Source organism: Crocodylus porosus, unplaced genomic scaffold (genome assembly GCF_001723895.1).
Source record: "Crocodylus porosus isolate Cpor-Errol unplaced genomic scaffold, CroPor_comp1, whole genome shotgun sequence".
Classification (NCBI taxonomy): Eukaryota; Metazoa; Chordata; order Crocodylia; family Crocodylidae; genus Crocodylus; species Crocodylus porosus.
Window position 1 is genome coordinate 22,379,463 of NW_017728910.1, and position 25,201 is coordinate 22,404,663.

Here is a 25,201-nt window from a genome sequence, read left to right on the forward strand (position 1 = left end):
AAAAAAAAAAAAAAAGCTCCCCCGCAGGCAGCTGCCAGGACCCCCTTGAGACCACGGGCACTCACCCTTCATGGTGCTTAAGTTCTGGAGCTGGCTCTTCCCCTTGTCCCGCACCTCCTCCTCAGCCAGGTGTCCATTGGGCACGTAGCGGTACTCATCCCCTGCATGGGGGTCAGGACCGCCGGGGGTGGCTGCTCGCAGGTCAGAGCCAGTGCTGCCGTAGCGGCTGTTCTCGGCCCCCTCCTCCAGGCCAGCATCATGAGGCACCAAGGGCTCTTCCTCCTCCTCTTGTGGCACAAGGGCCGCCCGCTGCAGGTGGGCTGAGGGCGGCAGGTCATAGTACATGGCCATGACGACGAACTGGAGCAGGATCCACAGCAAGCACATGAAGAGCTGTGTGGACACAGGGACAGAAGGACGGATAGCAGAGCCTCTGTGGCCTCTTGCCAGGGTCCCCAGGGCCCCTCAGAGCTCTGCACATCCTCCCCATCCCCAGAAGCCCAGGACCAAGACCCCCAGATACTCACTCCAGGGGATGTGAATTTGTTGACCTCAAAGGGCCCCAGACGGAAGTTACAGAGCCGCAGGAAGAGGTTACAGGCAGGCCCTAGGTGCAGATAGGTAGCGGGTCAGAGGCACTGGGAGGAAACCAGAGGGCAAGGAGTGCTGGGCCCCCCTGCTACCGTGCACCCCAGGGCAGGAGGGCCAAGGCCAGTCATCAAGGGTGTTTCTACCCTGACGGGCACCCCTCCCCTTCCCTCACTGCCTTGCACTGATAAGCGCTCAGTGCTCTGGCAGGAAACCCTCTGCAAGGGACCCAGCAAGGGAATCCTCTCCCCAGGAGAGGCACAGCCACCATGCACCCAGCACTGCCCCTATCCCCACCCAAGAAATGCCAGGGTCCCAGGCCCACCCTTCACTCCTGCAGCATGTGGTCAGGGACAGCATTCAGGAGGTGCCTGCCACAAACCCTGAGAGCTGGTAAAGCAGAGCCTCGGCCCCCCAAACACATGTATACAAACACCTCCCTAGCTCTGAGGTAAGGCTAAGGACGTCCAGACCAACCCTGTCAGAGATTTGTCCAAGCCGGCACGGGCAAGGCTCCCCTGCTCCCTCCCTTGGCAGCCTGCTCCAGTACCTTGCTGTTCCCGGCCCCAAATCTGCTAAGCCGATTACCCCCCACTCTGCCTCGGGGGGATGTGAGGAACAGTGCATCCCCCTCCTGCCTAGGGCAGCCCTCATGCCCCGGGAGCCTTGAGGTCCCTCCATCCTCTCATCCCTAGACCCCAACTTGCTTAGCCTCCTAGATGGGCTTTCCTAAACATCTCAGCCTTCCTGACCTCAGTTCCAGACCATCCCCAGCACCTCCACCTCTCAAAGCACAGTGCCCAGGACTGCACACAGGACACCAGCCAAGGCCTCACCGACACCAAGAGGAGCTAACACCTCTGACACACGATGCCCCTGTTAGCCCAGCCAACCCCAGAGGCTTTGCAGAGTCAGGTTCCTTCCTGAGCCCTGGCCGAGAGAAGGACCTGCCAAGTAAGCAGGGGTCGAGAGGGCCACAGCAACCAGCTGCACAGGGCCCCTGAGGCACTCGAGCTGTTTGCTGCAGCTTGTATTGCCCAGGGCGCTGCTTCTCCGAGCCACTCTGCAGGATGCAGCTGTGCTCCAGCTGGTTGGAGAAGCAACTGCTGGCTGTGAAAGCTTGCACAAAAATGCAAGACAGTGGCTGACAGTGGGTTGTGGTGACAAGCCTGCCACTAGAAAAATCAAGTCTCCGCGATGGCTGCAACCTATTAAGGCACAGAGACAGTGGAGCTTGTGGCACCCAACACCAGACCCATGCCATAAAATAAGAGTGATGGTTCCTCTAAAAGGAAAATTGTTGGCAAAGACTTGACACACACAACACGTGTATCTCCAAGCTCAGAGAGCAAGGAAGAGGCTGAGCCAGCGTAACTAGAGAAGGCAAGGAAGCTACATATATATTTCAACTGAACTAGCAACTAAAGAAAACAAAAGACTAAATATGCATTTCAAGCAAAACCTGTAAAAGGTGCACTGAATACAGGAAAGATGTCCTGTACGTGACATCTTCATATTTCTCAAAACAGACATCCAATGTCTAAAGCATTACAAATGTCTCAATTATTCAATGTCTGTCTGAAGTTTTGTAGATAAACCATCACCGGTACAAGCTACTGCAAATTTGCCCCACTGATAAACAAATACCCCAAAACCCCTAGAGGTAACCAATGCCTCTAGGCATCCTGTTTAGCTACTCAAGACCCATCACATTTAACTGACCCATAACTTCAATAGCTGCGAGAAACACAAGTCTTCACACCTGCACAAATCCAAAAACACGAGCCAGGCAGTTTAACAATTGTAACACGATGGTCACCCTTTTCCTCCCTGTTTTGCTCAGACTTTAACTGACCAACCATCAAGGAAAAATGCTTTGAGGCTATATAATTAAAACAGTATAAAAAGCAAGACAGAACTGCCAGCAAGGTGTGCAACCCAGAAAAGATCAAGAAGCCATCCTGCACCCAGCCCAGGAGTAAAGGACCCACGCTTTGTAAAGGCTGCAAGACTAGCTTCCCTGCCTGCACAGGGAAGAAAACACTGCTGCAGCTAAATACTTATTAGGACTTTCTGTAATAGCTCATTTTATATTGGGCAAGAGTCTTTTTTGGTCGTTCAGTTTTGTAGCTTGTTGGTAGTTATTAAAGCAAGCCTTTCTGCTATTAATCAACTGAGTGTTGTGTCAATTCTTAGGTAGGTTTAAAAACCAACTTTTAAGTGCAACAGCAACCTTTGAGACAAAAGCCCTCTACGACCCGACACAAAGCTGCCAGCCGCCGTGGTACGAATGATCCGGGTTCTCCTGTGCCTCTCAGGATAAGACCAGCCTTTCCCTCCACAGCCCCATGCCACGGCCTCTTGCTTAGTGCCCCCACGGGTCCTGTGCTGCAGTCCTGCTGCCTCACCAGCTCTCCCCAGTCTCATATTCACCCTTGGATTTCTCCTCCCAGGCAGCCCCCTGCACTTCTCTATCAAACTCCATCTTGCCGAGCTCGGACAGCTCCTCCAGTTCTGTGCAGCTCGTGCTCCCTCTTCCAGACCCTCCACCTGGTCCAGCAAAAGGGAGGCTCTTACCAATCAGCAGTCCGACCTGCCGACATGCCATGACCACTGCAAACACCGTAGCACGCTCTTGCGAGGTGGTGGAGCGAGTGAGGTACCCAAAGATGGAGGCACCCGCTCCTGTCCCGACACCTGCGACAGAGATGTGCAGGGCCAGGGGTGAGAGAGATGGTGCAGGCACCTAAAGCCCCTAGGATACAGGCCGGGATGCCTCCAGCTCTTACCTGCCACAAGCCGGCTGCCCAGAAGGAGCCATTTGGAGATGCCCATGAAGTACATGAAATTCCCTGAATCGGGGACACAAGAGCAACAGGTAACACTGAGAGGAAGGTGCAATGAGACAGCCCACGGAGCCGAGGCAGCCGGAGACCAGCAACATGGGGTGCGTGTCACAGGGCGCACATGTGACTGCAGGCTGTGGTCAACCCCACAGGCCTGTGTGAGGGTCCCACACTGCGCTACGGGCCTTCCCATGGGCCGCATAGTTTCAGCTGCTGCATATAAAATGGGGCGCTGCTGTCTTCCCTCGGGGGGGCTGGAATCTGAAGTACGAGGTCCCGCCCTGTCTGCTCTCACGGCCTCACCTGCAATCTCAAACGTGTTGGCAAAGAGGATGATTGCTTTGGTGCGCTGGGTGCGGTCCGACCAGAGCCCGAAGAGGGGCCCTGACAGCAGGCCAGTGAGGCTGAAGGCAGAGATCCCCAGGCCCAGGAAGTACGGCTCCGCATGGAGAGTCTGCAGGTAGGCCCAGATGGTTGGCAGGATCACCGCTGGCAGGCAAGGAAGACAGACAGACAGTCAGAGACAGCCCCAGGCTGAGTCCCACCAGGACACCCCACACCAATACTGAGCCTGATCCTGGATCCAGCCAACGAAGGACTCATCTCAGCGCAGCGCCAGGCCACCCAGCTCCTGACCACCCCGCCAGACTGGCATGGGCTGACCAGTGACAAGGACAGCAAAGGCCATCTGGGTCCCTGAGACCCACCAGCTGGGGGTCCCACCCTGCCCACCTCAGCTGATCCAGCCATTGGGGCAGCTGGATGGCTTCTCCCGATACCTGGCACAGCAAGGTGAAGCATCAGCCAAGCAGGCGGCCCCTCCGTAGCCACAGCGAGCTCTCCTAATCCGTCCCTCTCCCCCGGGAGACAGCGCTGGCTTCCCAGAGACACGGGGACCCCCGCAATGCCCCTTCTTCCCCCATCAGGCTCCACCTGGCTGGTCCGTCACATCCTGGCATATCCTGAGGCATTTGGTCAGCAGTGGGAGTAGGAAAGGACAGCGCGTTTTGCACAGGCATGCCATTAGAGCAGCCACGGCCGCATCGCTTTCCCACACAGGGAGCACAGCTAGAAAGCTCCACGAAGCTCTGTACAGCTAGCAGCAGATCCCCCCAGCCTGCCTCGGACTGCCCCCTGTGCTGCGCCTTCCCATTCCTGAAAGCACAGGTTATCTCGACCGGCCAACTCCAGATGTCCCAGGCAGGCAGCCAAGAGGTGTTGCTGCCCCGCGGCTCGGTGACTGCTCTCTGATCACCCTCAAGGGAGCTCTGGCGTTTCAGGTCCAGGACCAAGAAAGCAGAAAGGCCCCTAAGTCACCCCAGGCAGCAAGAGCATGGCCAGGGCAGGTCTCTGGTGCCAGGCAGGGAGGCCCCACGGCCAGTTTCTCCAGCCAGGCTCAGCTCGCCCCTGCCTGCTCTCCCCCAAGGGACAGAGGTGCTGCAACACTGTCGCCCACCCCCACCTGCTCACCCTTGCCCCGCTCCCCTCTGCAATGACGGAGCCAGCTGCTCAAAGAGAAATCTATCTGGCTCAAAGTCTTTTTGCTGCCCTTGGAGGCCTCCACTGTAGGAGTTGGCAGTGCACTCAGCTCCCCACTCCCTGCTCATTTTGGGAAGGCTCAGCACCCTCCCACCCATGCACCAGGGCTGGCTCTGTGGCCCTATCCAACATAAACCAAGGACCGACTAACCCCTGGGCCTCAGTTTTCCACATTCCCAGACAACAGGAGAGCAGGGACTGTAAGGTGGTAGCTTTAGGGGGGGCAGATCATGCTTGGATTATGGAGGAAGAAAGGGCAAGGTTGGGACGTGGAGGATGTTGGAGATGACCCCATGCCTCGGTGAAAAGGGAAGCTGCTGTAAATTGTGTAGGGAGTAAGCAGGCGGTTGGGATCTCAGCCCAGACCCTACTGTTCTTAGGCTGGAGGTGACATCCAGGAGGATACAGAAGGGAGACAGACCAAGCAGTGGGGTTCATGGAGACGAGGGAGAGGAAACCCCAAGAGGGCAAGGAAGGTAGAGTGAAGACCTAGGAGGGTCACCGGAGACGAGTGGCAGGAATGGGCTGAGCAGGGAGGTGAGGTTGGACAGGGCCCAGCTGGGCGCTGGGCCAGCAGGAGTGGAGCTGACTCATGCTGGAGGAGCTCAGGGGTGATGGGAGAAGCTGGGACATTTATGAACACCCTGCAGTGTTCCCAGCTGTGGGACACGAGCCACAGGTTTGGCCCTGTATTTTTCCTGTCTGCACCTGGCCTGTGTAACCCCCAGGCACCTGGGGCCCTTTTTTGCGTGAATATGTCAGTGTGGGTGCTGGCGTGATAGCACAAGTCAGACCATCCATGTCAGGGCAGGGACGAAAAGCCACAGATGAGGGGACTGGAAAGAAGAAGGCTACTACAGGAAGGGACCCATACTCCCCTCGCTGAGCCCAGGGAGCGCCAGCTCTGTGCTCGGGGGATAGCCCTGCCTTGGCACTGCACAGCCATCAGTGACTGGAGGGCGACTGGGAGGCGGGCAGAGCTGGGAGAGGAGTCGCAGGTGCCCCATTTCCCCAAACCCGGTCTCGTTAGAGTGGGCCATCGGCTCTTGGAGGCAGGGGCTCATCTTAGTTGTGAGGCCATGCCCCAGACAGCAGCTGTGGGAAGGCAGCCCAACTCCTCTGGGAGGGAAGGGGCGAGGGGCGAGGGGCAACACCGCTGGGAAGCACAGAGGCACAAAGGGAAGGAGAAGGAAGGGTGAGAAACACCCGGGACCGCGGAGCACTCCCACAGCTGCAGAGACCGAAGGAAGTGCAAGCTCAGACAAGGCAGGAGGCAGGCAAGAGGCTGCCAAGGTTGGGCCGGCACACTGACTGACATGCCTCAATCAAACCCTTGCTATCAAACACCACCTCCTCATTAGACGCTCCCTGGCTCCGCTCCCCAGGGAGCCAGTGACTCCCGTCGCCGGACCGGTCAGCTCAGCTTGAAGCACCCAGCTGCCAAGGAAAGCTGCTTTGCCAGGAGCAATGCGGTGGGGTAAGGCCCTGTAACAACAGGGCTCGAGACCTTCTAGCCTGGCTGCCATCGCAAGCCAAATGGCCAATGCCAACTGCGCCCGATTCTGCGGGGGGAATCGGTTGATGTCGTGCAGCCGCACAAGTGACAGCACTTGCAGTGTTCTCCCAGGTGGCGAGACAGGCAAGGGCAGAGGAATGACACTCGGCTCCCGGCATCCGCCCTCGGCCCTTGCTGCACTAAAATCGCTGCACCCTTGGCTGCTCCCAGAGGACACGAGAGAAGGACAACTTGGCAATCCACCACGTCTCCCGGCACTCAGACCCCGATCCCCGCTGGCTTTGAAGCCTTCTCCCAGAAGGAGGTAGGACTGCAGCGGTCGGGAGCTCCCAGACAGTCAACACTCCTGCCCTGCTCCCCACTGGGCTACCCCTTCCCCCGGCACTCGGAGTTCCTTGGTGCAAAGAGCAGGAACGGCCTCCTCCGGGGCCTACCCGAGCTGCAGGCTCAGCTTGCACCTTGTAAAATATTAACCGAGGAAACGGCGAAGTCAGCTCCACTCCTCCGAGGACAGGCCTGTGGGCTGGGCACAGAACGCCGCAGACCCAGCGACTGTCATGTCGCAAGGGCGAAAACACAGGGGGAGGAAGAACAATTATTTCAGGATCCAGCCCCGTGCATGACACGACAGGTCGGACCGCAGGGCCGAGAAGGCCCCTTTTGGCCTTAAAAACATCCCTCGCTCCAGTCTGTAGACACCGGGGGGAGCAGAGAGCCAGCTCGCACCCACCGCCGGGGCTGGGGACCGTCCCGCGGGCCGGGTGCCGGCCGCCCTCAGTGTGCCCGCCTGCGAAACGGGTCCAAGGGAAGCGGGAGCCGCGGGGCGGGGCCAGGCACTCACCGTACTCGATGCCCCCAGACAGGAAGAGCAGCGCGATGGCGACGCTGGTCAGCTTCTTCCTCCGCGGGTCGGCCATGCACCCCCGGCTCAGCGCCCCATCCCGGGGCCGGCCGCCCAGAGCAGGGAGCCCGAAGTCCGGCCCCGGCACGCGCATGCGCCCATGGGCAGCCAGCATGGAACGCCCTCCCGGAGCGGCGCTTCCGCCCCGAGCCCGCGCTTCCGCCCCGGACGGATGAGGCATTTCCGGTGCGCCGGCCGGAAGCGAAAGTAGCAGCGCGTGGCGCCGCGGCGGGCGCCGAAGAGGGGGAGTCTGTAGCCGCCGGTATGGCTGGGATCCTGTTCGAGGACATTTTCGACGTGAAGGACATCGACCCCGAGGGCAAGAAGTTCGACCGGGGTGAGCGGAGGCGGGACCCCCCCGCTGCACGCGCATCGCGCCCCTTTTACCCCGGGCCACGCCCCTCCGGGTCCTGATCCCCGCTCTGCCCACAGTGTCCCGCCTGCACTGCGAGAGCGAGTCCTTCAAGATGGACCTGATCCTGGACGTCAACATCCAGATCTACCCCGTGGACCTGGGTAGGTGGGGGGCCGGGTGGGGAAGTGTCCCCCCCCCCTCCCCAGGTCCGCGCCGGCGCTGACCCCGCGGGTTGCAGGTGACAAGTTCCGCCTGGTCATCGCCAGCACCTTGTACGAGGACGGGACGCTGGATGACGGCGAGTACAACCCCACGGATGACAGGCCCTCCAGGTAGCGGGGCAGGCGCGGGGCTGGCAAAGGAGGGGGAAGGAGCGGGGCGGCAGCAGGGCAGCGTGTGCTCTCTCCTCTGGGGGAGACCCCTGGTTCCTAGCGCTCCTGATGGAGCTTCCTCGTGGAGGGTCGGTAAATGAGCCCCGCTCCTCCTCCTGGCCTGTGTGCAGCCTTGTCTGCTTGCTCCTTCCTTTCTGCCTGCAGCCTGGTTTTTTTTCAGAGCTCTGCCTTGTGTATTTATGGCGCTCCTCCCTGCTGCGTCCAACCGGGTCCCCGCCTGTTCTCTCTGGGGCTCTGTGCTTCTTGGCCGGGGCTCCATGTCGAGGGCACAAATACATAGTTGGCATATCAGATCAGCACCAATTTTAAAAGAACAGTTAATGTTATCGGCGGTCAGCTTTTTTTGGCCAGTGTAGCCCATAACAGCACCGACTAAATGCCACGTGCATGCAAGCAGCTGCAGCCTGTGCTCCACCAGGAGTGCAGCCCAGCACTGTGGAGAGCAGCATCTGGCTGGTAAGTGTGTTGGAGGGAAGGGGTGTGGGGGCAGATTGAGGCCCCCATGGTGAGGGAGAGAGTGGGGCAGGGGCAGGTGCTGAACAGCTGGGGCAGGTGCTGTACAGCCAGGGCAGTGAATGGGCCCCCAAGGTGAGTCACAGGGTAGAGCTGTGTCCAGGGAGGAGGCAGCTCCTCTCCGCTGTATGTACTCCTGGGGAAGGTGCACCCCTCCCTCTCCCCCCAGCTCTGCACCATAACCCACCCCAGGGGCCCATTCACCACCCTAGCTAGGCAGCACTTGCCCCTTCCCCAGTCCCACTTTCTCCCTCACTGTGGTGAGCCTTGATCTGCCTGCCCCCCCCCCCACATACACACACACACACCCCCACACACACCTCCCTGCCTCCAAGACTTACAGGCCAGATGCTGCTCTCCAAGCTGCCAGGCTGTATGTCGGCTATCAGATTGACATTGGCCAATACGGCTGGTTAACAAGTGGCCATCTGTATTGGCAAAAAAAATCCCCTAGGTCTGTGGTGTTGGATGGGAACCTGTCAGCAAATGAAAAAAGAGGCAGACGGTTCAGCGTGCAGCACCGATCAGCTGCATGAGGGTGGAAGGATGACGGGCTGTTCAGTGTTAGCTGGCAGGGGTTTAGCCTGGAGGGGGTTTGTGTTGGGCAGGAGGGTTGGGTCCAGGATCATGCCGATTCTTGCCCTACTGTCTTGCTCTCACAGGGCTGACCAGTTTGAGTATGTGATGTACGGGAAGGTGTACAGGATCGAGGGAGACGAGACATCTACAGAGGCTGCCACGCGACTGTAAGTGTCTCCCCTGTGCTGCTTCCCTGTCGTTCGTTGGGAATTTGGTCCTTCGTGGATGCCAGGGAGTGGGGTGGTCCATGTCCTGTCTGGGCGCCAGACTGGCAGCTTGGAGGCAGGAACACCTGATTCTGCTAGCAGTCTGTGCTGAGCTGCCCAGTACGTTGGTCTCATGTGGGACTGCTTCCCTGAGGCGCTGGCTGGAGTCTGCCTTGGCAGCCAGCTCCCTCAGCCCATGATGAGCCAGTGCTGCTGCCTCTTAGCTAGGCTTCTAGAGCTTGGGGCTATGGTCAGGCTCCCCCAAGTTCCTGCTCTGCTCTCATCCTTCCCCTCCACCCTAGCTCTGCCTACGTGTCCTATGGAGGGCTGCTCATGCGTCTCCAGGGAGATGCCAACAACCTGCATGGCTTTGAAGTGGACTCCAGGGTGTACCTCCTCATGAAGAAACTGGCCTTCTAATGAGTGGGAGCTGAGGGACTGCGGGAGGCAGCAGGGACCCTGCCTGATGCAGACTGTCTGGACAGACATGGACTTGCCAGCAACCTCTCTGATCCGTGCCCCAGGAGTTTAGCTCCTACACCTCTCATCTGCGTGTGCCTGAACCCTGCCATGCATTCCAGTCTGTGCAGCCAGCCCAGAGACCTGCACTGCTCACATCTCTGCTGGGTTGGCATCCAGGCCAGGAGACTGCCTCTCTGCCAAGCAGGCTGCAACCTCACCTCATACCCCAGTCTCTAAAGAACTGCCCTTTGTAGGGACTGGTCACATGCAGGTGAGCTCCTAGGTCCCTGCCTGCAGGTACCAGTCACTGGAGGACTTGTCTATGGCACATGCTCTCCCCTGGCTCTCGGCCAGCTGGGAGGTTGTATTCTTCCCCCTTGGCTCCACTGCAGGCTGCAGTAGATCCTGTGCCACCCACCCAGGCAGGCCATGTGCTATATTGGCAAGGAGGGCAGCAGCTCCTGGGCCCATCCCCTCTGTTCTCTATTAAACCTGTTTTTTCAGATTTGTCCTAGCTTTTGCGTCCCACAGAATTCCACAAGGTGTGAAGTAGGTAAGCAACGGGACAGAGCGCACTGGGAAATGATAGGGGCCGGCGAAAGACTGAACCCCTGCAAGCCCTGGACTGGTGACTCTCAGGCCATGCAGTGTTCAGCTTCTGTCCCTGTTGACATGATCAGCTGTGAAATCATTGACAATGCCTCTTTTGCCCAGTGCATTCTCCTTTCCAAGCTCTGATTCTAGGCTACCTGTGGGCCCTGGCAGGTGCTTCCATGTTATGTGCACAGGTGGAGATATCACTGCTCTCTCTTCACTATAACAGGGCAGAGGCTCAGTTCTGTCCGAGTGGACTGGAATTGTGCTGTTACCTCCACGAGGGCTTTCCAGTCACAGCAGGAGGGTATCCAAGGTACCCACTTACTGAAAGGATGGGATTTGCAACCCCTAGCTGCAGCAGTCCACTGTTTCAGGGGGCACGACATGGCCACAGAACTGGCCATGTTGGAGTAGACCTGGCCTTTTCATTTCAGTGTGGGCAGGGCACTTCAGTGAAGGAGCAGCTGGAAGCAAAGCCCTCTGGGAAGGTTTGCTGCATAGATGAGGCCCCTCAGCTGAAATGCTAAGGCCTGAGCACAGGCCAGGCACAACCTCCCCTCTGCAGACTTGAGTTCCTTGGCATCAGGTGGAACGTGAATGGAATGAATGCCACCAAAGCCTCAATGCCAGGGCGCGGAGAATGAGGGTGCTGGAGGAGCTGCAGGCAGGGAAGGGGTTATCCTGGGAGTTGGGAAAACCATCTGCCCAAAGAGGAAGAGGGGATAGCCCAGCTGCACCACCCAAGGGGCCCCTGCCCTATGCTACTCTTTAACCAGGCCCTGCTGGCCTCAATCACTCCTGGGCATGACCTGGGAGCCCCCTATGGCAGGGATGTGAGCCACAGATGGGCAGTAGGGGCTTGTCCTGGGAAAACACCTGTCCGCCTGCCTGTCTGCGGCTCCAGCTGCTGCCACAGGGGGGTGCCAGGTGGCTATCGTCAGCCAATACCCATTCTCAGCCAGGAAGCCCGGCTCCTGGCTGGGGGGAAGATCTGCAGAAGGGAGCTGAGGCCCTGGGGATGGTCCATCTCTCACAAGTCCTCATAACTGGTGGAGCCATTCTGTGTAGGAGCAGAGCCACTTGCCCTGCCCATCACCTCTTGACAAGCAGCTGGGGAGGCACGGTAGAAAAATAGCTCTTTAATTGGAAAAGGTTTTCACAGTAGAAAGACCCCAACATCCCTGCCTCCAGCAAACCCTAGGACCTCTGTCCTTTCTGTCCCAGGCACCGCTCTTCACTCTGCTGTCTGATCCCTGCAGCAGCAAACCAGCAGGCACAGAGGCTGGGTCAGCTACATCAGACCAGTCTGGCTGCAGGGCCTTTGGCTGTGCACTGGGATGAAGGCATGGGGGGCACACTTTGCTGTCACTCCTGGTGCCCATGGGAAAATCAAGTCCTTTGGCCTTGCCTACGGGGCCTTGCACTGCCTGCATTGCAGGCCCTGTACTGCCAGGAAAGCAAGCTCCTGTAAGCACCTACTGCCCAGCATCCTGAAGAAGCCCTGAGCCAAGCAGAGCCACGTCTTCCAGCCAGTTCCATCTCCTGGGGCCAGGCTCCTTCCAGCCCTGCCCCATGGTACTGGGCCACCCACCACTGAAGTAGGCTGAGGAGCCCCCTGCCTGTCATCCGTGCGGATGTGTGGCTGCAGCAGCCCCCATCTCCAGCAGGGCCTCCGCCTGCCCTGCCCATGGTATCTAACCATCAGCATGCAATGTTCTCACCGGCCCACTGAGGGGCCGGGGGGTTCTGGGGCTTTGCCCCAGCCACGGCTGCCCTCAGCACACGACTCCCTGGCCAGGTCGTGGAACAGGAACCTCAGCTTGCCCTGCACCAGCTGCCGGTATGCTAGGAATGCGGTGCTGGGGTGGCTCTGGGCCACAGTCCGTGGGGCGCAGCTGGGGCCCCCAGTGACCACCTGGCACAAGACAGAGCAGAGGGTCAGACAGTGGTTCCTGGTGCCCCAGGGCAAACCCCAGGGGCCAGTGACCGTGGAGCCATCCCCTGAGCAGGGGCAGGGCGGGGTAGGGGCTTACCTGCCAGCTGAAAGTCTGCAGCAGCAGATGGAAGGAGCTGGTTTTGCGGTGGAGCTGCTCTAGCAGGGCACCCGCACACTCCAGCCCCACGTGGCTCTGCATGGCCATCACAGCATCTGCCAGCATTGCCAGGTCACACAGGATCTCCTGCCGCTTGGTCTCATTCTGCAGGGGGGAGGGGGGCAGCGTGTGAACCTGGCACTGCAGGGACCAGGCTTGGGCATGTGCCAGAAGGGCCCTGCTCTCTCCAGTGGTCTGGGGGCCAGGGTTGGGCATGCCTGTGGCCAAACCAGCACCTGGGGAGGGCAACGCTGTGTGTTCAGGGCAGGTGCTGAGAGGCCAGGTTGCAGCTCCGGCTGCAGGGGCTGCATCCACCCTCGGTCCCTGCAGGCACGGGGATGGGTGAGCTGGTGGGGCTGGGAAGAGGGGCTGCACTGCAGGCAGCAGAGGGTCCAAGCCTTGCCCATCTGGCCAGCTCTCCACACAGGTCCTCGCTGGGCTGGGCTGGGCTGGGCTGGGCTGGACTCGGTGGTGGGCCTGAAATGTTGGGGTGGAGCTCTCCCTACAGCAAAGGCTGCATTTTTTTGTGGGTGGGAGCTGAGGAACAATCCCCCAATACTTTGGGTCCTGGCACTTTCCCAGCATCCAGTGCGCCAGCCGTGGGGTTACTCCATAGAGGCAGGTCAGAGCTCCATGATGGCTTGGTGAGGGACCAGGATCTGCATGGTTGGCTGTGCTAGAAGGCCACATAGTCCCCCCTGCTGGAGGGGGCACATCCCTCAGCAAGCCCCATACGCACTGGTATCCATTCCCCACCTCCCCTGCTAGGCGCATGCTCCGCGCATGTGTAGGGGCAGCCCTGCAGTCCCTGACGTGGTGGGAGCACAGATGCCAGCCCCCTGCTGACCCCCTGCCACCTCACTCACAGTCTTGGCTTTCCACTCGCGGAGGCTGAAGTCCACCTGGGGCAGCAGGATGGACCGGGGAAGTGGGAGCAGCTCCTGGCACAGGCCCTGTGGGGAGAGCAGGAGCATAAGGCTCCCACTGGAGGCTCGGCCCCAGAGTGGGAAGGGCTGTGCAGGGAGGGGGTCACCCTGCTCTGTTCCCTCACCACAGTGCCGGGGGTCCCCAGCAGCGGGAGAGCCCCCAGATACCCCGCCCGAGCCCTGCCATGAGGGGTGCTGCAGGGCTCAGGACAGAAGCCCCAGGCAGGGGATAGCTCCAGCCCATACTGGGCTGGGTCTCACCGCTCTCCTCTCCATGTCCTTGGCCTCAGTGATGTACTTGTGGATAAGGCGGCTGTCGCAGACCAGGCGGGTCGGGCTCATCCTGGACAGCCGGACGTGCAGGAGGAAGGCTGTGAGGAGCAGCAGGCCTGCGGGACCAGAAAGGCAAGATGCCACACACTGGATTTCCTAAAGAGCTGGGCAGGGGCAGAGCTCCCCTGGCCACTACAAGGAGTGGGGTTCCCTGCCCCCCATCACTGATCTCTGTGTGCTGCTGGCCCAGTCCCGGTCGCTCCCTGCTGTGCATCGCATCTGCTGCTCTGCCTGGGGTGGTGCCAGGCAGCTCCCAGGCTGGCGCAGCCCGTGCCAGCCACCCTGGCTGCATCACGTGCATGAGAGTTGCTTGCCTCCTCCTGCAGCATCGCCACACGTACGCACCCCCAGCCGGGTGCTGCTGGGTGCATACTGCGCTGGGCTGCAGGAGGGATGGCTACTGGCATGGAAACACCCTCTCTGCGGCCCGGCATGGCCTGCTTGTGGGTGGCAAAGGGGCTGGCACTTCCCATCCCCTGCTGGCTGGGCATTGCGTCTGCTCCTGCCCCCATGACCCTGGCTAGCTCTGAGCATGGTCTTCTTCCCAGACCATCAGCCTAACACACCTGCTCCATCACATTTTCTTTTCTGTTTTTAAATTTGGTCCCATCTCTCCTAATAATGACCCCTTCTATCATCCCAAATCATTCCTGCCCTTCCTCCACGAGGTCAGGTTTGCCCCACACAGAATACAAGACATTCCTATTGTGCTATACGTCCTGCCAGAGGAAAATTGGGCATTTGGGGTTGATAGAAAAAACAAGCCCTTGAGGTTTCCAGCAAATGTTTGTGCACTGTCACTCAGCCCCTTGGCTTTGATGTATATCTCCTGACACTGGAGAGGCACTGTGTCAAACTACTCGTATACATACATGAATCCGAATCCAGGGTCTGAGCTCTTTTGGTCTTTGTTCACTGCGGTCTCCGATCATAACCCCTAATTAATATCTCCTTTCCGATGCAAAGATCTAAAATGAATGTGGGAAGTGGAGTATCTAGTATTGGCCACTGTCTGTTTCAGCAGCTCTCCCTCCTGTCAGGCAGCCCTTCTCCCATCTACCTTCTTGCTTCCCCTCCCTGCCCTGCCCTTGTCCCGCTGCAGTGGTGGCTGAATCCACGCTGTTTATCGTGCAAATGTGACCGTCTGGCCTGCGTCTGCCACCACTGCACCCGGGGAGCTCTGGGGGCAAGCGCTTGAGCGGACAGCTGGGGCTTGTTTCCGTGTGCATGAAGGTGGGGTTGATTTTCAGTGAAGGGGCGGATAATTGCCACTCTGCCCCCTGCAACCCAGAGTTCACTCAGGGCAGGGGCCGGCCCTGCTCCGGGCAGGAGCCCACAGCATCCAGGCCATGGGAGTGGTGACTGAGATGGGGACAAAGCCTGGCCTTGGCATTCCCCCTGCAGGGCCCTGCGCTGAGCTCTGCACACCTGCTCCCGGCTCCAGGGCTCCCCGTTTAGGGTCCCTGATGGGCAACGCCTGGGGGCACCTGGGGCTGCTGCGCTCACTGGAGCCGCCTGTGGGAGCCGGAGCCATCCAGTGCTCCAAGGCAGCTCAGTTGCCAGCATTTCCTAGCCTCCGCTCCCTCCCCACTGCCCAGAACAGCCCCCTGCCGAGTGGAGGTTGGTCTTCCATAAAGAAGACCAGCCTGGCAGAGCTGGCAGTGCAGCAGCATGGCAGCATTACCAGCCCCCTAGGCCTAGGGCCAGGTCCTGTCTCCCTCAGCCCTGGCACCTAAAAGCCAAGCTCCTGGAGAAAATGTGACTCCCAACACACCTGCTTAGGTGGGGCAGGATCCAGCCCTGGGGTCTACAACACCTCAACTGTTGGATCCAGCTGCTCACAACGCCGGGAGCTGTGTAAAGGTGGCAGGGCAGAGGGCAGGGCGCCCTGCCATCAGAGGTACCTGGCACCCAGCGGGGGACGAAGGCAGGGGGTTGGGGACTGGCATAGTGATGCTGCGGATATTGGGGGGGGCAGGCGCCACGGGGCCAGGCTCCGGCTGGGGTGGGGTTTCCCAGGCCGCTTCCTGCCGGCCTGCTCCCCAGGAAGCGGGCGGCGCTGGGGGAGGATGAGCAGCTTCCTCTGCGGCTCCTGCTCCCGATAAGAAGCCCACGTGTGCTTGCGTGTGCGTGTGCATGTCCAGGCGGCACTACAGCCGCTTTCACTCTCAGGCCCTGGAGCAGGGGCCTGCCAGGCTTCACATAGGGAGAAGCATCATGGACAGGGAGGCCGGGGCACCACGGCCTGGACCCACAGGACGGCACCAGGGCAGGGGTCAGAGCAGCTCCCTAGCCGGGCATGAGCTGGGGGCACCCACAAGCCTGGGGCCTCCTGTGCTATGCGGCATGCTAGTTGGGATGTTCCCTTGTCCTGGCATGCCCGCATCTCCCCTCCTGGTCCCGGATGCCTGGTCCTATCGACTCTGCCCCCCGCAGCCCTGACCCAGCTTGCCCTGCCTACACCATTACCCTGTCCCTCTGCCCGCAGGCTCCCTGACCCAGCACTAGGCTGTCCCAGACCCATGGCCAGGCGACCCCGACCCCCTTTGCCTCTCACTCAGGCGACCCCAACCCCCTTTGCCTCTCACTCAGCTGAGGGCAAGGATGAGAAATGCCCCTAGCCAGCGGGCAGAGGCCCCACGTGCCTGCAGGGGTGGAGTGCCAGCCTGGCCAGCTGGGGCACGTGGCTGCCTCATGCCAATGAGCCACGGGACGACATGGCTGGGAGGTGCCGGAGGGGCAGGGCTGCGAGCCCTGGTGGCGTGGCCTGCAGGGCCCTATCCTGGTTTCCTCTGCCCCAGAGCATGCCTGCCCTCCCACCCCCACTCCAGGAGCAACCCTGGGCGTGGGGCACTCACGGTTCAGCTCCATGCTAAGGGGCCGTCTGGGCGCCACATCCTGCTCCTGGCGGCCTGCAGCTGCTCCCCTGCTCCTCGCCAGCAGCCATGGGGGGCGGCTCCCAGCGGGCCCCTGAGTCCAGGCGGCCGGAGCCCCGGGCTGGCCCAGCACCGCTTCCTGTTGTGCTTCTCCAAGGAGCAGGGATGAGTGCTGGCCCGCGAGCGGCTTCCTGCTTCCAGACGCTTCCTCCCTAGCTCGCCGTGCGGGGGGTGTGCGCACAGTGGGATGCCAGAGGCACCAGCTCCCCGGCGCAGGCTGGGGCCTCCTGGCACCCCGGCGCTCCCACCGTCCTCGTGAACCGGGAGCCTCCTGGCACCTCGGGCCTGACGCAGGTCTGGAGTGGCTCAGACCACAAAGCACAGCAGGAGATGGGGTCAGGGCTTGGGGACCGCTCTGGGAACAGCCTGCGGGGACATGGTGCAGTGAGCCAGCGTCCCAGCCCCTGCCTCCGGCACCGGGGACTGCACAGGGCAGGTCCCAGCCCCGGGGAAAGGGATGTAGCTACATGCTGAGATGCATCCTCCCACACACACACCCTCACATACATGCACACACATACCCCCCACAACCCTCCAGCATACTCACACTGTCATATGCACACGCACCCCCCATCCACTCCCAGACACACACACTCACCCCACCCCCAGGACAGGACCAGTAGCTCCATCCCTCCCCAGCTGGGTGGCGGCAGGGGCAGGAGGGTGGAGGAGCAGGCCCAAGCTGGTGGGGAGGAGGCAACCGCAGGCACCCCCAGCCCTTGGGGGTGGTCCAGCAGGTGGCTGATGCCGCCTGCCAGCGCTGCCCATGCGGTGGCTGGTGAAGCCCCCAGAGCCGCGCCGCCAGGGCCTCGGCAGAGCTACCACCGCCTTCCCCCCACACACAGGCCCCCCTGGCACGCAGAGGGCTGCACGCTTCATGGCCCGGTGCATGCTCAGTCTAAACACACCTGTCACCCTGCGACCACGCACAGCCGCAGCTGCACCCGGCTGGGCTGTGGGGGTCCTGGGCGGGGGGGAAGACGGGGCCCCGGCCCTGCAGAGCTGCGCACACTCACACATGGGCACATGCAGGTATGCACACAAACAGGCAGCCAGCCGTTCCCGGCAGGGGCTGGATGGGTGACAGAGCAGGCAAAAGCAAACAGGTCTCCTCTCCCAGGCCCAGCCCCCACCCCAGCACCCAGCCCTGCAGGCACCCACCTGGGCAGCAGCTGGGCTGCACTGGGCTCCAGGGCTCCCTGCAGCCTGGGGCAGTGGAGCAGGCACCAGGGGAGAGCCCAGCGGGCGCCTGAGTCTGCACGTCAGGGGCTGCGGCACCAGGCTGAGCACCAAGGTCAACCCCCCAAACCTCCCCTCCCCCAGCTGCCCACGCTCCGGGCCTTGGCCAATGCGGACGCATGCAGCCTCCGCCTGCTGCGGACGTGCAGGGCTGCACCCTTCCAGCCTGGCACCAGCACCGACACCACGGGGAGCCCCGTGGCCCCCGCAGCCCAGCCCGGTCCCATCTGTGCAAGTGGGCACCGTGGAGGGTGCTGCGCCTGGCATCCACCCTGACCCCACTTCCGCCAGAGACTGGGAATGGTCACCAGTGCCCTGTGCCCGTGCCCACCCAGCTGCCTCTGGGCTTTGCCAGCAGAGATAGCATAACGCAGGGCCTGCTCCCAGCACTGAGCAGCCCACAGCGCTGAGGCCCTGGGATGTGGCTGCAGCCTCCTTCGGCATCAGGGCAGCGAAGCTGGTTTGGGTCCAGTGAGAAGCAGCAGGCACAGAGTGGCCCCCGGCGTGGGCAGGGGGGCAGCAATGCAGGGCCTGGGGTGTCGGCATTCCCAGGGACCAGGCCCAGCAACAGCCCCGGCCCCCACCAAGCTGGAGCCCGAGGAATACCAGGGGTGGGGGCCCAGATGCTGGTGCTGGGGGCCCTGGGGCTGCCCTGATGGGAGAGGCAGGTCCCAGCCCCACCACCGGACTGCAGGCTCCTAGCCCTCCCCTGACATTTTGCACTGCCTGGAGCTGCAAGGAGGGGTGCTGCTTGCCTGAGGGGCTGGATGGGCAGATGGGGGCTCCCTGCCAGGTGTACCCCTACAGCCCCTCTCCCTGCCACTGCACTGGGTATTGCCTTCCCATTCCCCAGGGGCCCCAGCGACTCTCTGGCCCTCTGGACCCATCTTGCAGAGGAGAGTCTGGGGGCAGCGCCATGGGGAGCCAGCACTATGTGGCCCTGAAACTGCAGCCCCCACAGCTCAGGCTGGCTCTTTCCATGGCCAGAGCTCCCCGAGGGGCTATGTTTCAGCCTGGGGGTGCCCCTGGGATTGAGCCAAGCCCAGCGTGCAAATCTGGGCACTGGCTGCAGGGCCCGGTGCAGGGCCTGGGGGCAGCATGTGGCAGGAGGTGACCCACAGTTGCAGGCACAAAGGGTGACAACACCACCCACCCCCCTGGGGCTGCCCTCCATGTGCACAGGCCTGAGCACACACCATGCGCACACCCCGGGGCCTTGCATGCCAGGTCCTGGCAGGGAGTGTAAGGCTGGGAGCAGCCACTTAGCCCCAGGGTAACGGGATGAGAGGCCCTGGGCACTGCAGCTAGCCGGAGGGGGCACAGCAGCTGCACAGAGCAAGGCCAGGCATGTAGCTCGCCATGCCCTGACCTGGGATGACAGGGTAGAGAGACGTGCGTGGCTCCTGCAGCAGGTCCAGGGGAGCCCGTAGGCTCTGCCCCTGCCAGTGCTGCCACCACTGTGACCTCTCCCCCTGCATGGCACAGCTGAGAGCACAGGGCAGAGCCCAGGCACCTGCACCGTGGGGCCGCAGGGGCAGGCTGCAGAGCCAGGGTGAACCCCAGGACACTCAGTGCCCTTCCCCCTCTCCGGGGCACATCTGGCTGTCATGCCCTGAGGCTGGGGGGTGGCAGCTACCCAGGTGCTGAAGTGACCCCCCCTGCTTCTTGGCATGGGACGAAGTGGCTGAGAATGGCCTCCCGGGGGGCCCTTAGCAGCCCGTTTGCCCAGGTGTGAATGGTAGCACCGAAGCCAGGCTGGGGGAGGGAGCCCGTCTCAGTGCAGCGGGGCAGGCCCCCACCACCTCCAGGCTGCTGGGAGGAAAGGGGCCACCCACATCCTGCCCCCCCCATTCAGGCCAGGATGGTAACAGGCCCTGGTGGGGGTCAGGTCCTTTGAAGCCCTGTGGCCATAAAGCCCCCTCATAAATGCCCTGGGTGGGGTGGGGGGCTGCTGAGCAAACAGCTGTGTATACTCAGGGCCAGCTGTGCTGGGCGGGGCAGGGCGGGGAGGGGGGATTCAGGGCAGGAGGGATGAGCAGAGCCCCCCACCCAGGTGCATATGTGAATGGCACGGGCCTTGGTGCCAGCCCCCTTCCCCACCAGCACTCCCCTGCTGCTGTCCAAGGTGGGAAGTGGCCAGTGGGAGGCACATTTGCTGCAGCTCAGGCCATGGGCACCTTGAGGGCACTCCCGGGGTCCTTGGGCTCCAGGCCCGGGGCCGCTGGTGCTCTGGGGTGTGGGGGGTGGACCTCTGAGCTCCTGCCCTGATGAGCTGTCGCTTCCCTCCTGGTCCCACTTTGCATTTGCAAATGGCTAATAAACACCGCATCCGGAGCAAACACGTCCGCCCGCACCTCATTCACGCTGCCTCAGCCCCCCTCGCCCTCCTCCCCGGGGGGCACCAGTCCTCCCACCCCCACCTCACAGCCTCCGAGGCCTCCCACCTGCCAGGGAGGGCACAGCCCGGGCACGGTGGCATCCACAGCCAGGGCAGGGCTCCGCTGCCTTCCTGCCCTCACTTTCCCTTTTGTGCAGGTATGGAGCTGGCGGAGGGACCCGCAGCTCCCCTGAGCAGCTATGAGGTCCAATGCCAAGCAGCAAGAGCCATGGGGCCTCTCCCTGCTGGCCACCCCCATGCCCTGGGCTGCCTAGGCTCAGCCCTGAAGCAGGTGCTGTCTCCAGGGAGGGAAGTGCTGCCGTCCTGGTCCCCTGGTACCCAGATGGTGGGGTGCAGCAAGCACTGGCATTGGGTGCCCCCTCCTGGCCCTGCACACAGGGGTCCTCCTGGAAGACTCGAGTGCAGCCAGGCCTGCTTCAAGGATGCTCGGACACAGGATGGGTCACAGGGTCCCAGCCCAGGGAGATGGGGCTGTGGGCAGGACCCTGCTCATGCCAGCTGGTAGAGTGCATGTGGCAGGAGCATACGAGCAGGGAGCAGCAGCGTGTGTACACACACATGCATTACCGTGACCATCATGGCTTTTGGCTGGGAGATGCATGTGCCCGTGCTTGTGTGAGCTGAGAGGCCTGTATGTGCAGGGGGAGGTTGCAGAGAGGCGTGTGCAGGCCTGTGCACACTGGGGTGTGGCATCTGTGTATCCCTACAGCAATGTGTGATCCCACCGCCCCAGGCCCAGCACCCTGCCCGCGGCCCGGCAGGCAGCCCAGCCCTCAGAGCATGGGGCTGGGGCTGCCCCGGCCTCAGGCCCAGGGTTGGGGGGCAGGAGCCAGCCAGGTACTAAGGGGTTAAGGCGGCTGGGGGCAGGAATGCGGCTGTTCTCGCTGGGCTGTGAAGTCTGGGCACAAATATTTGCCTCCTCGTTGTGTGTGGCAGGGCTCCCCGGGGGCGCAGCTGGGAGCCAGCCCCAGCAAACACCCCCAGCCCTGGGCGGCTGGTTCCCAGGCAGCTAATCCCCACTCCAAATAGCAGCCCCCACCCTCACGCCTGTCCCAGTAGCCCAGGCTGGGGCAGAAAGGATCCCCTGCATGCATGCACATGCAGCCCCTAGCTTTGATCCTTCCCCCCACCCCTGTGCAGCCCCCGCAGAGGAAACCTCTATGAGAAATTAGGGAGGGGGACTTGCAAGGAGGCTCTGGCCCCCAGGGGTGTAGACACACAGTGTGTTTACTCTGCGGTAACAGACCCCAAGCTTTTGCCCTGGTAGGCTTCTTCCCCATAGTCACCCCCAGGCTCTCTGTGCTGGCATGAGGGGGCAGAGGGCAACTGCCCATGGGAGCGGACACACCAGGGTAACTCAGCCCTGGACAACAGCCTTTCCTCCAATGTTAGCGTCTTCTGGACCAGCGCTGCTCCTAACACTGTGCTATCAGGCCCCCAGGGCTTCTGGCTACGCCTACCACGCAAGGTACAGCGGGGCTTGGTGCTTCTGCACATGACCTTCCCACTTCCCCGGGATGCATCCTCATGGCCCGATCCTCGCAGGCCTGGTCCCCCGGAGGGGAGCAGTGGCTGGTGTGGCTGCCCTCACAGAGGTGTCGAGGCAGATAGGTTGACATTTGGGATGGAGCTACCTCTGCCTGCCAGTACAGCTATGGTGTTGTAGACAGGAATGTGAGGGTTTTGCAGCGGGGGACACAGTCCTCTGCCTTGGATGTCTCAAGCACATCTTACCACCCCAGGTGGCAGCGGGACACAGCCAGGCCTCATCCCCTGGCTTTACCCAGGGCTCTGGGTGTCTCTGGGCGACATGCCTTGAAGCTCTGCAACAGGGTGGACTGTGAGAGGCCAGGATCCCTGCGCACGATCCCTTTGATCGGCCCGATGGAGCAGTGGGTACGGACACAGGCAGTGTTAGGGTAGTACAGGAGCCCGGGCCTCTGAGGGCGGCTCACGTAGCCTGGGGAGGAGGCGCAACGAGGACATGTCCGGGTTGGTTTGGGCAGGGCTGATCCTGCCTCAGGCAGGGACTTGGATCCGCTGGGACCTCAGAGGCCCCGCCAGCCCTGTGAGCCCATGGTGGGGCACCAGCCTCACTGCTGAGTCTCCCTCCAAGCTGGTGACCAAACTGCTGCTCTCTGGCCACGTGTCCCAGGTGGGTCCGTCAGCACTTTCTTCTGAGAGCGGCTGCCTGGAGCCCGCGGCCCCCAGGAGTGAGCACTCCCTGCCAGGGGCACGGGCACTGCTGCCCTCGCCATGGCCCCCACCATGCACACTGGCAGGGGGGAGTTGCCCAGGGCCTGCCTTGGGCCCCTTGCAGAGAAGAGCTGGCAGGGAGTCCTGCTAGGACCTGCTGGGCTGAGATGCCCCAGATTGTGTCCTGGTATCAACAGGGCCCAGATGCTGCCCCCTGCAGCCGCCCAGCCTGATGGGGCATCCCCAGTGCCAGGATGGGGCAGCTGGCATCAGTGTGGCCGTGGCAACAGGGCTTCCCCCTCACCACAGCCAGACATCCCTCCCTGGCTCCGCTCTGCGCGATGCGGCTGGGGAAGCTTGGGAGCGAGTGCGAGGAAATAATAAAATCCATGTGTGACAGACAAAAGGCAGCTGCTCCCCCCACCCCCGGTACCTGTTAGCCCCCCCTTGTCCCCCTCCCCGCTCCTCCTTCCCCCCCAGGGTCTTTGTCTTGGCCGCCAGAGCCCAGCTCCAGTTGTGCAAATACTGCGGAGCTTGCCATAATCCCCACGTCCAACGTGAGTTATGAGATGTTTCCACAGATCACAGTGAGCCAGGCTCTGGGGACCAGGGCCTGGCCTGGGCGACCGCACACCGCAGGCAGCCAGCCCAGGCTGGGCCGCAGGGAGCGGGGGATTAGTCATGGGAAAGCTCATCCCGAGGCTGGGGGGGCCTGGCACTCTCTCCCTCCCCCCTTGTGAGTCACCAGAGGAGGTGCTGGAAGCTCTGGGCACCCGCAGGAGGTGCCCCCAGCCCCCCGCAGGGCGCAGGGAGCCGGGGTAGCCAGGCTGCGCACTGCTACCAGGACTAGCCCACGGATGCCCGGCGTGTTCAAAGCGCAGCAGATGCCAGCAGGCAACGGGGGATGCCCAGAGCAGGGCTGAGGGCAGCAGGGGTGGGCACACAGATGTCTTCCAGGGGGGCTGCTCAAGGGAGGAGGGCTCTGGAGCAGCACAGAGCTGGGCCATCATGCTCCTAGGTGGGGGTTAACAGCAAGCCCCCAGCTCTCGGCCAGGTGGAGGAGGCTGTGGGGGCGTGGCCTCTGGAAAAGGTGGCCCCCACCTTGGGCAGGGCTGGTTTTACTGCCCCGGGGAGGGGCAGCACGCCGGTACCCGACAGGAGCGCCCGCGGGCAGCTGTAAGGCAGGGGCACGGGGGCTCACATCTGCCCCTCGCCACTCGCAAGCCCCCATGGCACAGGGACTCATGCCCCTGCCAGCCCCCTCCCCAGGCTGGGGGCACCAGCGGGGCCGGTCCATGAAGTCCATGCAGGCCCCGCCGTGCCCAGCCAAGGCACCGCTGGGGCCTGTTTCCTCGCCGCCCGCACATCAGCTGGTGTCCTCCAGTGACAGCTCACGGCCAGGACCTGCCAGCTGCCACCAGGCACGGATGGGCTGGGCGCCGTCTGGTGAGGCCAGGCGAGGCTGTCACAGCTGAGCCGTGCCCTCCACACCAGCCTGCTCCGGGGGGGTGCTGGGGCCAGGGAAGGAGGCCAAGCTGGGTCCTGCTTGGACTGGCAAAAGCAGAAGGGCCTCTTCTGCTCTGCAGTGGGCATTGCCCCTCACACCCCAGCCCTGGGGCGCAGGGCCCCAGCATACCAGGCTCCCTGCAACGTTGCAGGGGAAGAGCTGGAAGCAGCTCCCAGCTGCAGCACTGCCCAGAGCTGCTCTCATGAATGCACCATTATGGCTGTGACAGGCGCAGATACAGCCTCCTGGGGACCCCCCCAGCCCAGGCCAGGCCAGCCCAGCCCCCCGCGGCTCTGTCAGCTCCCAGCCTCTGCAGCAGCTGGAGCAGTTTGCCTGGATTCCTGCCCCCTGCGGCTCCGCACCCCTGCCTCCTTCCTCACTGTGCTCACACACACATGCACACACGCGCCAGCTGCCTGCTCCGGGATAGGGTGGGAGCAGCCGGCACGTGGTGCGCGGTGTCTGGCTGAATCAAGGAGCGCCCCCCCCTTCCCCCCCCGCCGGAACAAAGGTCCCCTCAATCCCATTTCACCCCCTGGCTCATGGAGGGGCTGCGGGCAGCTCACGCCCCCCTGGTGCCTCCGTTTCCCCAGCTGGGGGGCTCTCAGCCCCCACGCAGCCCCCCAGCCTTGGTCTGCAGCTGTCAGTGCAGGCCCCGAGGCACATTTGGCTGCACCATGAGGGGCGCTTGGGGAGAGGTGGGAGGCAATGCTTTCTACCCACCCTGGCTGGCCAGAGACCCCCCAGCCATGCCGGCGACAAGGGTCTGGCCTCAAGTACTTGCAGCTCCATACCATGGCACCCAGCTGTCCCACTGCCCCACACCGGCACCCCCAGGCTAGTGAGTCAGGTTCAGGGGCTCAGTCCTTAACCCCGGGCACTCCCTGGCCCAGCCCAGGGGTATCCCAAGGGGCCTCGGGATGCAGATGCATGACATTTATTCCTGATTAGTCGCAACATCAGGGAAGCGGGGGGACAGTACGTGGCACTGACGCTGGAGTAAATGCTGATCTCCAGTGTGACTTGATTTCTGGGGAAGCCAGGAGGAAATTTCCGTTTGCCAGTTACCCCAGGATAAA

At 62.2% G+C, this 25,201-nt stretch overlaps 3 protein-coding genes across 6 annotated transcripts in view; 1 reads left to right on the forward strand and 2 right to left on the reverse strand.

Moving 5' to 3' along the window:
* Nucleotides 1-7,520, reverse strand: part of LOC109308487 — a 14,759-nt gene extending 7,239 nt beyond the window's left edge. For all 4 annotated transcript variants that reach the window (XR_002100629.1, XR_002100628.1, XM_019532806.1 and 1 more), the window contains exons 1-6: nucleotides 7,331-7,520; nucleotides 3,738-3,923; nucleotides 3,378-3,440; nucleotides 3,166-3,285; nucleotides 528-607; nucleotides 66-393 (exon numbers count right to left, since the gene is read on the reverse strand). Coding sequence is in view for 2 of the 4 variants with exons in the window: in XM_019532806.1 (XP_019388351.1) it covers nucleotides 66-393; nucleotides 528-607; nucleotides 3,166-3,285; nucleotides 3,378-3,440; nucleotides 3,738-3,923; nucleotides 7,331-7,505 (952 nt within the window). In the remaining 2 variants the exon portion in view is untranslated. The remainder of the gene's footprint in view (nucleotides 1-65; nucleotides 394-527; nucleotides 608-3,165; nucleotides 3,286-3,377; nucleotides 3,441-3,737; nucleotides 3,924-7,330) is intronic.
* Nucleotides 7,521-7,595: 75 nt separating this feature from the next.
* POLR2H (RNA polymerase II subunit H) lies at nucleotides 7,596-10,397 on the forward strand. Its single transcript, XM_019532808.1, has 5 exons — nucleotides 7,596-7,727; nucleotides 7,823-7,906; nucleotides 7,984-8,077; nucleotides 9,313-9,396; nucleotides 9,738-10,397. Exons 1-5 carry the CDS (start codon nucleotides 7,655-7,657, stop codon nucleotides 9,853-9,855), a joined length of 453 nt encoding a protein of 150 aa, XP_019388353.1. The 5' UTR covers nucleotides 7,596-7,654; the 3' UTR covers nucleotides 9,856-10,397.
* A 1,220-nt stretch (nucleotides 10,398-11,617) lies between these two features.
* THPO (thrombopoietin) lies at nucleotides 11,618-17,220 on the reverse strand. The gene is made up of 5 exons (XM_019532807.1): nucleotides 16,705-17,220; nucleotides 13,775-13,902; nucleotides 13,454-13,540; nucleotides 12,528-12,692; nucleotides 11,618-12,409 (listed from the first exon to the last, which is right to left on the reverse strand). The coding sequence occupies exons 1-5, from the start codon at nucleotides 16,715-16,717 to the stop codon at nucleotides 12,212-12,214; spliced, it is 591 nt and encodes a 196-aa protein (XP_019388352.1). The 5' UTR covers nucleotides 16,718-17,220; the 3' UTR covers nucleotides 11,618-12,211.
* Nucleotides 17,221-25,201: the final 7,981 nt, after the last annotated feature.

Bases quoted from the DNA above. Each gene is read 5' to 3' on its own strand.
- POLR2H (XM_019532808.1), top strand. From the start codon at position 7,655: ATGGCTGGGATCCTGTTCGAGGACATTTTCGACGTGAAGGACATCGAC. The intron at 8,078-9,312 runs GTAGCGGGGCAG...TTGCTCTCACAG, and splicing joins ACGGATGACAGGCCCTCCAG to GGCTGACCAGTTTGAGTATG. The intron at 9,397-9,737 runs GTAAGTGTCTCC...CCTCCACCCTAG, and splicing joins ACAGAGGCTGCCACGCGACT to CTCTGCCTACGTGTCCTATG.
- THPO (XM_019532807.1), bottom strand. The intron at 12,693-13,453 runs GTGAGTGAGGTG...TCCCCCCTGCAG, and splicing joins GCGAGTGGAAAGCCAAGACT to AATGAGACCAAGCGGCAGGA. The intron at 12,410-12,527 runs GTAAGCCCCTAC...GTCTTGTGCCAG, and splicing joins TGCAGACTTTCAGCTGGCAG to GTGGTCACTGGGGGCCCCAG.